Consider the following 12,131-nt stretch of genomic DNA (forward strand, 5'->3'; position numbering starts at 1 on the left):
TATACCTGGGAGGAGCTTGAAGGCAAAATCCTATATGTAACATGATTATTCACTGCAGAACTCCTTGTGTACTTACAAGTTTTTAATTATTCTTGCCCCTGAGCAAAATGGCAAACAGTACCCATGATGGCAGGGAACAGAACAGGACAAGATGAAAACTATGTGGCAGCAATACTGCTTCAAAAATACCCCCCTGGGATGGGCAGACAGAAGCATTATTAGCTGCTAAGAAGAAAGGCTACTGCTAGCCATGAGGCAGTTAACTCCATTATACAAGGTTCACCTGCATTTGGAAGGAGATTTCTGCATCTGGTCCTTGGTGAGGGGCACTCAGAAATATCTTGGGAGGCTCAGGGGTGGCCAGATGCTGTTCTGGTGCACGGGGCTGCCCGAGGAAGCTGTTTACAGGTCAAGTGTCACCCATGCCACGAAACCGAAAGCTAAGCTCTACCTTCTGTAGCACCATCTGCTCCGACTGCAGCCTTTCGCTTCTTCCACATTGCCTGAGGTCTTTCAGTGTGCTGGGTGTGGAGCCCTTCTGGAAAACGGATTCATTACATGGCTGTAAAATGAGCGTCTCTGAGATCCTCAAACTGCTCAGCAGAGCTTCTTCTCTGGAGCGTACAGGTCAGAAACCAGTCAGACAGAGTCAGTGTCTTATCAGACACTGATGCCTGTGTGCGCTGACAGTGAGCATAGTAGTTTCTCGCAGGTCACCTTCTGAGAGCCAGGTTGCTTGCAGCATCCTTGCTGTTTTTGAACAAAAGTGTTACCTGCCTGAAGTCTGTGATATGTGTCAGTACCTTTGCATGAGCTGACAACAAAAATGAGTAAAGGCCACAGGAAGTACAAATTTGGGGGACTTAGGAGCATTCAGATATGACAGAGATCATTATCTTGTGTATTTATGGTAGGTGGTTGGTAGATTAGTATGTTTGCTTCCTTAGAGAGGGGACGAAATACAGTCCTCTGGCTTTTCTGATCACTGAGACAGTGATTGCTGATTTGCAGGGTGAACAGCAACAGGAGCTGTATGAGGAACTGTCCTTGCTTTTAGGGGTTAGGAAGAATGCACAGATTTAAAGAGAAATCAGATTTGAGAACTTGCCAGTTCTGATGGTATCTCGGTAACCTGTTTGGCAACCTCCTTTTATCCTCCCGCGAAACACACATATACTACAACTGCTGATCCTAGCGTGGAGCAGAGCACCAGGTGTCTAGACACTTAGAAAGTGCCTTTAAACATAAAAGCTCTGGCATGGGGCTCCCCACAAACCATCAGGTAATAGCACAGTTTTCTGGATAGATGCAGGTCATGTGCATGTTTTGGCAAGCAATAAGAAATGTAAGTGTTTTTTTCCCATACGATAAATCATCTCAGTGATAGAAATTTGGAAAGAAGGTTCTGTGCCTGTAYGGGTGGCCATTTCATGCGATTCTGCAAGTTTCTGTAAGGATTGTTAAGGTTGCTGGTGTGCCATCAGGTGAATCAAATACAAACCTGACTTTTTCAAAGGAACTATTGTTACTGAAGCATTCAAGTGTTGTATTTTCACATGCATAGCCTACATTCTCTGAAAAGTGTTATTTGAAAATAAGCCCTCAGATTAGCTCCAGGAAGATGGAGGCAAAAGACACATTAGGGGTGAGACAACAGGACTCAGAGAGACTCAGGTGCAAGAGATCATCTATGTTTGTCAGTCATGTCCCTTCTACAATGCTACCAGGTCAGAATTTTCTTGCTTTCACAGACAGCCTGTGAGTTACACACAGAAATGAAGTTTCATGGGGCTTAAATATAGAACCTGAAAGCATCAATGTGATTATAAATCAGAGTACCAGCTGTGGTGTTTGTAAGGCCCTTCTGAAAATGAGATGTACATTCCTGGCCACCTGATGTTTTTCCAAATTCTGCCTGAAAGGTTCCAGTGAGAACCCCTGTCATGCTCAGTGAGGGTGCAGATTTTGTTAGTGTCTCCTGCCAGTGGCCCCAAACCTCTACCAAGTACTCCAGGAGGGGTTCAGGCATCATTTACAACTTGTAGAACATCATCYGGCTGCTGAAGGCAACATCAAGCAAAGAGCTCTGTGGTTTGGTCCACAGCCACTGAAGTCAGTGAAGAGTGCAGGATGGGAGTACCCTTAAACAGGACGTGTGCCTTGGTGCTCTTCTGAACCAAGGCCCAACCTTTACCAGGACTCCTTTGCTTTCTCACAGACTGAATGGGATAAACTCTTTTCTCCTGGAAAACAGGACAAAAGAAGGTAAATATTCATTACATTGATAAAAAAATAGAAGCAAGAAAGATCTATTTCCCTGCAGGAGTGGAATATTGTATAATTCTTGTTCCAGCATTCTGATGATAAAAAACACCCTTACAGATGGTAGCTGATACACACCTGCCATTTCAATGTCATTGTTTTATTTCATTTTTATTTTATTATGCCAAGTCTCTTTTACTACAAATATCAGAGCTGCACACTGATCAGAGAAGCCATCGCTTTCTGAACAGGCAACACTTTCAAGTCATAATAACAACTTAAAGTGATTTTAGTAGTTTCTTAAGTAAGGGCAAGGTGTCTCATGAGAAGAAAAATAGAAGTGTGAGGTAGACTTTAATGGGCATCACCATGCACAAGATATAAAATGTCACCTAGTGACCATCTGTTTCTTCTGTTCTGGTGCAGTGCTTTGTTCACTGTCTCAGTTCAGGACTGGAGCAACCCTAATGACAAACTGTTATTGTTATCGCTATCAAATATCAGAGGTCAGAAAGCCCACAGTTCAAAAATCTGGAATTTGGAGAAATTAAGGACTATGAATTAACAGTACATGATAAACTGTGCCTTGAAAAGGCAGAAAAAATCTAAGTCTGTCTTCTGTTGTGGTTCCATAAATTGTCCTAGTGATACTGTGATTCAGGCAACACAGGCCACAGTTTTCAAACCTAGGCCTGTCAGAAATTATGTACCTGTGAGACTAATTCCCATAGGTGAACTTCAGTGAGATTGGTGCTCTTATATCTTCCAGGGGAATTTGTTTTGTATGACTAGGATCTTAATCACCGTAGGTTTTCCAGAGAGCTCTTCGTGCTCTCAGAAATAGTCCATGGGTGGGCCAGCAGTGTGAGCCTACGGCAGCTTTGCAGATGGTATGTTGGAAGCTGCGTAGCAAGCAGCTTTGGAGGAAATATGGTAGGGGAGTGAACAGTGACAGTAAATGGGCTTGGCGAATATCCAGGTGGTTCAAGGTCATCAGACATAGGAAGAAAGACCTTGTGGAGAATCGACCTAAGATTTCCTTATTGGTGGGGGGTGAACAGTGCCTGAACGACCATTGCAAGAGCATTGTAGCAAGGCCTGAGGGTACAAAGGTGTCTGAGGCTGCTGTGATGATGGTGTGGACTGCCGGCTGGTCCTAAGTCTTGACCCAGACGTTGTCTATCCACACTGCCATCCACTATCCAATTGCCATCCTGCGGACCTGCACTGGGCAGCAACAGAGTGGACCACAGTGCACCTGGAGCACTGCAGGGCAGTCCTGGCATCTCAGGGCAGCCTTGGGGGGCTGCCAGGCTGTGAGCTGCATGAATGCAGGGTCAAGGGAGTTTGGAGACAGTCCCTTGCAATGGCATCTTCCACTCACTCCCACAGGGGTGAGAAGACCTCTCTCTGTGAATGCAGGGGTTGCTCAAGGCTTGCTGCTGTCTTTCCGATGAGTGGTGACAATGACCTCTTCCAAAAGCATAGGCAGATTCTTGATGAGGAAAATACTAGTGGCTGAACAACTCATAATTTTCCTGAGTATCCTGGCCTTTCTTTAGCAGATTTTTCCACCTAGAAATTCAGCAGGCRGAGCCTGTGAAACCACTGACCAAAGGAACTTTCATCCTATTTTATGATCCATTACTTTGTTAGATAGCTGCATGTTCTGCAGCAAGATCCCCTGAGCTAAGAAGAGAGCAAGGCAGCTGCTGGATGCTACAAACAGCARCCACCAAAAGAAAAGCATAGACCAAGGAGAGTCATTTGCCTTGAACAAAGTTTGTAAACACAGGCCAGTTTAGAAAAAATACTTGCAGTCTACCTTTCAGTTCCAAAGAAGTCCTTTTTCTGTCCACTACGTAGCTGTTTTGTTTGGAAGAAAGAAAGAGTCCCCTCACACAGTTTGTGAGACCTCTGCTTGTTCTCAGTGCTTTCCATCCTAGAAGAGCGGTTTTCAGTGTTTTCCACTCTTCAGTGCTTTGGATGGGCTTGCATGGCAATGTGGGTTGTTTAGATGTGCTCTCTGCATAGCGTGCTTTTCCCAGCAATCTTTCTTGGACTCTTAAGGAGGAAGCTGTGGGTTGTCAAGGGTTTATAGACCACATATTGAGGACCCTCATCTAGAGGTGGCCAGATCCCAAAGGGTCAGACAGCAAGTTTACATCATTAGCCGTTGCATAAAGTATCCATTCAGCTTTCTTGATTGTTTTGTTTGCAGTGGGTTCTTCAGCTAGATTTGTAYAGTTCCTTTACCTTCTGTTTACTATTTAAACAGCAAAAGCTGCAACCATAGAAACTTCTTAAAAAAATACCTCTTCCCAATTTGCAGAGTGTTTGCCATACCTCTAGGGCTGCAGAAACTCTCATCTGTGGCTGCAKAGTTGAAGGTCAGTGGGAGAAATCTGGCAGCTCCCTCCTCCTGAGTGCACCCCTTTGCCTGCTGAGCTGAGCCCTTGGTTCACCAGCTTGGTGTACAGATGTTCAGAGCTGTCAGGGCTGACATGCCTTGGGCTTCTGAATCCATTGGCTTTGGGCTGGTAAAAAGTACATTTAAAGTATAATGGATCTAATAAAATTATAGTGGTACCATAAAAATTTATTACTCTTTCATAAGTGACATGAGTGTCTGAACATCTACAGGAAGGTTCKTCATCAATCCTCTCCTTTCAGTTCCCGCCTAAGAGGCTGATGTTCTCCTTTTAAGAAATGCACACCAAGTATCTCCACCTAGCTCATAACATTCATCAAGATGCACCTCACTTTGGTCCACTGAAGCAATAGGGCCTGATTCTGTTGTGTCTTATAGAGATTAGAAAGTGGGTGTAAGTGGAAAAATCCTACTTACTTAGCACTGCATGTCCAGTTTGCACAAACTGATGGTGTGAGGCACACGCARCACAGGATCAGGCTATATAAGAATAGGGTGAGTTTTTTTCACCTCCTCCTGAGTCAGCTTGTAAGGGAAAAACTTTTGCCGTTGCCATTGACCCACTGTTTTCTTCCTCAACAAAGTGAAACGTCCTCTGTTACTCCTTCGCTGTTACTAGCTGTGTGTGGCAGTAAATTTTTAGCTCTGAGGCAACTTCAGCGTGACTCCACATCAGACCCTTTTGCCACACCTGAGGTTTCAAAGGACAAACTTGTGGGAAATCTTCATGGGGATCCTCTATTTCATCTTTCTTACAATCCTCACACTTTGTGAACAACTCCAGGTTGCTCTAAGCCAGATTTAATGTGTCACCAGGCCAAGCTATTTTTATCCCCTTTCTTTATTTGTTTTCTAGCATATTCAACTAAGCTCAACAAGTTTCCTGTCTTTAATTTTGACGACGACCTCAAGTACCTGTGTATCAGTGCTGTGAGCCCCAACACCACCAAGGCTACCCTCTATGCTCTCAACGTGTGGAGATACTGGTGCATGACCAAAGGACTCAGGGATTACATGGACATCACTAAGGTCAGAAAACTTAGCAAAATACAGCTTGTTCAGAGGTTGAAGCCAACCCACCCTGTCAAATGAAGTTGTCATAAAGTTTGGAGAAGCAGCATTGGAAAGAGATGGGATTTCAGCCTTCTTTAGGTTCTTGTGGTCTCAGGAACCTTCCAAGTTTCTCTTATAAAGCTATAATCTTTTCTAATTTACACCTTACTGCTTTTACAGTTGACCCACTAGCTTGGAAACCCAAGGTGATACAAAGGATTTCTGGGTATGTAAAACTTTTACCCAACTTTGTCCTCAAGCTGCCACGTGACTGGATTTCCTGTTGTTACCCAAACAACTTAGCATTTGTCTCTTGGAGACATGATTTCTGCTCCGAGACCTAACCACTGCAATTGAAAGTATTTAAGGACCTTACTTCCAAAATGAACTCCCAGCAAAATCAATTTACACATCAAAGCAAGAACTGTGTCTAAGGCCCCCATCCACAAAAGTATAGAAAGCCCCACTCACATTTTTTAAACTAAGTTTCTTTGTTAGGTTGATCTAAAACCTAGACCTGTTTTTTAAAGACGTATGTTTTTGCATGAGGAGAATAAAGTGCAAGTGAGGGAAGTGTGACCAGCATAAAATTCCCATATGACAAAGGAGASCTTTCAGAGGAGAGAGCGGCATCCCAGATACTAGTATTCAGTATACAAAGGTGAGAAGATGCAACACCTCCTTGAAGGATATTGCAGATGTGCTTTGGCCATGCTAGACTAGTGGCAGACCACACATCYGTGGCTTGTACACATCTTGGTGGTACAGAGACTAAATACTGCTCCCTCAACCTGCTAGGAGCAGTGGTTGAGCCTCAGAGAGGCGGCACACTGTTTGGCTGMCAAATTCTTCCTGAGCCCTTGGCTGCCGAGGTCAGAGGCCCTCACTGCAAGTGCCTGTCTCCTCCGCTGTTGGAAGGCTGCAGCTGTATAAATGTGCAGTCCTCTGTGTTGTCCACAATGCTTTTGTAGAGGGCTTTGTATGAACCTTGTGCCTGCAGGTCAACCCAGTCTGAATGCAATAGTGACATCTCATGGCCCAAAGAAGCACTGTGATCCCACAGAGAAAATGCTGGTGGAGTTTCCCTCCCTCTCTCTTTCTCTCTCTCTCTCTTTTTTCTTTTCTCCATGTTTCTTAATTCTCATATTCAAGGAATCAAAGGCAACATTGTCTCCCCTTTTCTCCTGTAACTCCAAACACCTCATTATGATCAGCTTAATTCTCCACTTTAATTAAAGAGATTATGAAGATTGTTAGTACATGTCAGTGCAAAGTAGGACTGGAAACTTTCCACAACTAGAACATTACTGGAAAAGTACAGAGCTTGAAGCTCATGTCGTAGGTTAGACATTTGCATACAGTGACACCTCAGTGCTGAAACCATTCACTTCAAGAAGGTCAAAAATTCAGCTGCTTTCTTCTGAGTCACTGCTGGCAGGAAAGAGGTGCCAGCCAGTGAAATGGGTCTCTTCAGCCAGGGCATCCTTACACCGTGGGCTCTCATCTCATTTCATCTCTTTTGCTTAGCTAAACATGCAACCTCTTCCCAAGACTCTAAGGCTGCCCAAACCCAACTTTCTGGGGTAGCCTGGAAGCCCACAGCAGGTTTCTCCAGACAGAGCATGGAGAAACCTTAAAAGTGCATCTTCCACACCTGCAGTGTGTCTCCTGGCACACAAGCACGCTGACACATCTTTCACTTTCCTCTTGTTCCAGATCCCAGCTGTGAAGCTGAATGAACTCCTGGAAGATTTTTATATCACGGTGAAGAAAACAGATGGATCAGACTTTCTAGCCACGTCTCTCCACACTATCCGCCGAGGCCTGGACCGGATCCTGAAGAATGCGGGTGTGGGTTTCTCCATCAGCAGCAGCACCTTCAACTCTTCCACCAAAAAGCTCAAGGAGAAGCTTAGAGTCCTGAGCAAGGCTGGGATGTCTGGTGCCCGCTCTCGCAACGTTGTTTACTTCTCCTTTTCTGACGAGGAAGAGATGTGGAGGACAGGATGCCTGGGAGACAGCAGCCCTGAAGCCCTGCTGTCCACAGTGGTAAAATACAACAGCCAGTACCTGAACATGCGGACGTTACAGGAGCACGCGGACTTGATGTTTGGTGACATTGAATTGCTCAAAGATTCTCAAAACAGGCCTTTTTTTGCCAGAACGGATCGCGTGAAGCGAGAAAACAGGGTGAGTGCGAATAAAGTGTGTTACGGCCAGATATACCATGAGCACTCGAAAGGACACAAACTCTGCCCTTACTGCCTCCTCTACAAGTACATGTACGTACACCGGCCCCCATCCCAGATGGAGGCTAAGTCTCCATTCTACCTGACTGCCCGGAAGGAGGTTAGCGGCATGGGGAACGTGTGGTATGAGGAGCAGAGGATGGGGCTCCGCTCCCTCCGTGGTGTTGTCCCCAAGCTGGCAAAGAAAGTGAAATTGGAGCGCTGTGAAAATTTTACTTTTGTCTCCTTCACTCAGGCTTCCAGGAAGTGTGGCCCGCTTAACTCCTTCCAGTAACTCTGTCCTCCATCTGCTAACAGCAAACACGTCTAGCCTGCTGTACAGGAATGGCACTGAGCTGGAGGAGGATACTTCAGTAGCCCGAACTACAGAGACAAAGAGAAAAGTAAAAGCCTGCTAAGAATTTGCTTGGATCCTTATTGCAGAAGCTGTTATTGATGAAATGAACAATGCTAAGATATTTCCAGATGTGTGTTAATCTGCATATTATTGAGATGGTATATTGCAGCATACACAAGAATGCTACAGGAGTAAGAAAAGCAGAAAAATACAGTGCCTTTTCACTCAGGTTTTTCTCGAGGACTGGCCAAGAAACTGATTTCCCAGTAGCTTTAGTATGTTGTGAAGATGGTGAGCTGCTTTTAAACAACAGCAACAAAAAGTGGAAAGAAGGGGCATTAAATACTTCCTGAGGAGGACCTCATGTGCTGCTTTCCCATTTAGTGGATTAATACAACCTCATTCCAAAAAGCTGAGGGCCGGTCCTGATGAAAGAGCAAGATTGTGGCAGCTTTCCACAGATAGCTGTGAGGCAGTGATGCCTYGTTGCCATCTCCTTCAACTTTTCCAAATTTGGGCTCAGATTACTGAGCAAAGAAGTGGATGAGAACTTTTCTTGTAAGGGGAAGTAACATGTATCATGGATTTTTCTCCTTAGCAAGCACAACTGGAAGAAAGGAAACTCAGTTTCAAAGTCTGAGAACTCTTGAAGAAGAAGTGCCTACATTTTCTTTTTTAGCTACTGTACCAAGGTTATTTTCTTGTGAACCATTTTTTGATGTTTTCTCCACTTGTTTGGTATATTGTAAATATAGATATTTTTCCAATATCAATGTCATTTACACTGGATCTGTAGGTACTGCTAGAAACTATCACTGGATTTACCAAATAACAAACAAATCCTATTACAGCATCACCAAAAGACAGCATTTTCAGTCAGTCATTTGTAGATGGTGCAGTGAACACTTAACCCAAAAATTAGTATTTTCTGGGTGTCCGAGATTTGAGATATCTTAAAGAGGGCTTATATCAGACATTGAATGCTCAGTATTTTTTGAAAATCAAGGCACTTTAAGGTGTCTCAGGTCTGAAATCCAAATGATGTAATTCTCAAAAATCGCTAGTCAGTTGTAAAAGTAACTGCCTTCAACTTCTACAACTAAAACTTGGTCTAGTTTCTTTTGAATTTGAGGGGACAGCTCCTTTTGATTTCAGTGGAAGCTGTGCCAATCATTTAAGGCACAAGAAAAGAACACACGGATGAGCTAAAACAGTTGGGGATGCGTGCAATCTGACAATGTGCAGTCTGCTGCTATCTAATGCAAAAGATGTGACTGTTTCTTCCCATTGGGGAGCAGGACTGTGAAAAGGTTAAGGAACACAAAAACATATGGAGCCCGCTATAGAGTCACTGGTTTGCCAGGACTATGTAATGCCTTGAAATCACAGCTCCTGTCTGATAGCCACACGATTACATAGTTATATGATTACAAAAATACAATAATTGTATTTAGATATACTATTTTGGAAGACAACTTCTCCCCTCCCCCTAATATTGCGCATGCTTTTTTTATATATATATTAGCTTGGTTTCTAGGATCTATTTGTTGTCTGTGAGTTCTAAAACATAGTTTTGCTCCTGTCTTTTAAATGTTTGAGCACAGCATTATTTTAGTTTTAAGAAATTCATTCACTGGATCTTGAAGTAAAGAGTAGCATCAACTGTAGCAGAGGAAACATCCAATAAAAGCTGATACCTACACCCCTCACAGGCTGTGAACATTATTTCCCACCATCAGCGTTTTTGTTTATTAAGAGTCTGATCCTGGGAAATCTTAGCAGTCTTTACTGGAGGAGGTGCAGGACATTCAGCATGTCCAGGCAAGCTTATGTGATGGTGATGGAGACAGGAGCTTCTGCTTGAATATGATTTATGTCAGAGAAGCACATGGGGCAGAGTACAACATACTGTGGGCATTGCTTCCAGAAGAATGCTGTTCCTCATTATTTTCCTATGTTTCACTGATGATGGGGCATTCCCCAATGAAAAATACCATACTGAGTCCTGCAGAGCAAATCACCAGTTAAGACTGATGAAAAGCAGAAGCTGGGCTGAGACTGGATTAATTTGTCTTTGAAAGAGACTGATGAAACTGTTTGAACACTTAGTATTTTCAAACCTGAGTACCTCAAAAAATCAGCCTCAGATCAGATCAGATCAGAGCAGATAACTAATCAAGTGACCTATTCTGTAGAGGTGCTGGCATCCTGGAGCTCCTCTTGCAGTCACTATCACTGAGCAATTCCCAGGCTGGGACTTTTGATGGCCAGTGGCAGTAAAAGCAGTCACAGTGAGGTTTCCTAAGGCATTCACAGCAGGTACCAACTGCCCAGTGGCTTCCCCCTAATCTCTGGAAGTGTTATGCTTGGAGTCCTGTGGTATTTGTAGTACTGAAGTTTTTGTCCTTAATTTCTTTGCTCGGCTTCAGGATGACATTAGTCCCCTGTGGCTGCGTTTGGTTGGTGGGTCAGGCAGGCTCTGTGGTGGGCTCCAGAGTCCAGGCGCTGTGGACTTCAGCTCTCCCAGGAGAAACCTGGGCTTGCAGGGGGGTAAACAGGGCCCAGGATCACAGGCACCTGCCCTGCGAGGTGGACACGAAGCTCCCTTATCTTCACCCATTCAGCAGATAGGGCTGCCTGGGTACAAGTCTCCGTGGGGCCGGCAGTCTGTCACGTGGCCGCGTGCAGACCTCCGCAAAAGGAGCAAGCTATTCCAGGTATTAGCTGGGAGAACATAAAAAGCACCAGAAGTTGTTGCTTTAAGGCATGGTGATAGGGACTAATACGGTTTCATTCAGTATGATTGCTAGATCTGCTCAGCCCCAAATGGTGCCATGGCACTAAGAACCATGTCTGTAACTAAATGGCACCCCTCTGCTCTTGCATATTCTGTCTTTAACAGTCAGTACATATCCTAGGAAAGTATTTAGCTTACATCCAATAKCCCCAAAGGGAAGACAATTCCTTTTACAAGTTTTGCAAATAACTGAATATTCTATATGTGAAAATTGAGTAAATCCCCAGGGATGGAAGGTGTCATAAATCCTCAGACAGGCTTCGAATTATCCTCTTCATTGTCCTTTCCTGTTCTCTTGCAGCGGCAATCAATATCTTAGAGCAAATGCTCACAGTGCATCTGGGTACTATAAGGTTTTCTGTAGGGACATAAAGTAAGTGAAATGAGAGAAAAAAATATTACCAAGTGCTTTTGGAAGAGAAGTTTGTCTTGATTTTGTCTCACAGTATGTCATTTTCCTTTGTCTGATGTCCTTGAGTTTGACAATTTGATGTCTCTTTTCTCACTTGCAAGCAGTGTTTGTTCTGAAATAAAGGCAGTATCACCTTTGCAAACTGTGAACTGTTATAAACTGAACTGTTATAAAAATGACTTGGATATAGGGAAGAACATTTGATATTTAGCTGTCAGTTTTTGTCAAAAGGAATCTTTGCTTATCAGCCAAACTTTATCTTCAGTAGTCATGTCCCTTTTTTCTATTAGCTCCTTGAAACTATGATCCTGAAATCTGTATTTTATCTAACAATATTTCATTTAACTCATTAAACTTTTTTGGCTCAGGATATCATTATCTGTATTTCAGCTGTGGTTAATGTCATTTAATGAGACCAGCTTCATATTAGCAGGTGTTTTATCTGAAGGAGACAATTCCCCTCCTGAAGCAGTTCCTACTGAAAGGCAAAAAGATGAGACAAAAAGAGGTGTGACATACCTTGCCCAATGCCACAAGGCAGGTCAGTGGCGGAGTAAGGCCATTATCTCAGCCCTGTCCACCTGAGTGGY

At 43.8% G+C, this 12,131-nt stretch overlaps 1 protein-coding gene across 1 annotated transcript; it reads left to right on the forward strand.

Annotated features, from left to right (window-relative positions):
- The first annotated feature begins 569 nt into the window (after positions 1 to 569).
- Positions 570 to 8,530, forward strand: LOC112964010 (uncharacterized protein KIAA1958-like). Its single transcript, XM_026061577.1, has 3 exons — positions 570 to 627; positions 5,550 to 5,722; positions 7,463 to 8,530. The coding sequence occupies exons 1-3, from the start codon at positions 570 to 572 to the stop codon at positions 8,267 to 8,269; spliced, it is 1,038 nt and encodes a 345-aa protein (XP_025917362.1). The 3' UTR covers positions 8,270 to 8,530.
- Positions 8,531 to 12,131: the final 3,601 nt, after the last annotated feature.

The sequence above is a fragment of the Apteryx rowi genome, unplaced genomic scaffold (assembly GCF_003343035.1).
Source record: "Apteryx rowi isolate R43461 unplaced genomic scaffold, aptRow1 scaffold_182, whole genome shotgun sequence".
Lineage (NCBI taxonomy): Eukaryota > Metazoa > Chordata > Aves > Apterygiformes > Apterygidae > Apteryx > Apteryx rowi.

Coding starts and splice junctions, on each gene's coding strand:
- LOC112964010 (XM_026061577.1), top strand. CDS start 570: ATGAGCGTCTCTGAGATCCTCAAACTGCTCAGCAGAGCTTCTTCTCTG. Junction 628..5,549: donor TTCTTCTCTGGAGCGTACAG/GTCAGAAACCAG, acceptor TTTGTTTTCTAG/CATATTCAACTAAGCTCAAC. Junction 5,723..7,462: donor ATTACATGGACATCACTAAG/GTCAGAAAACTT, acceptor CTCTTGTTCCAG/ATCCCAGCTGTGAAGCTGAA.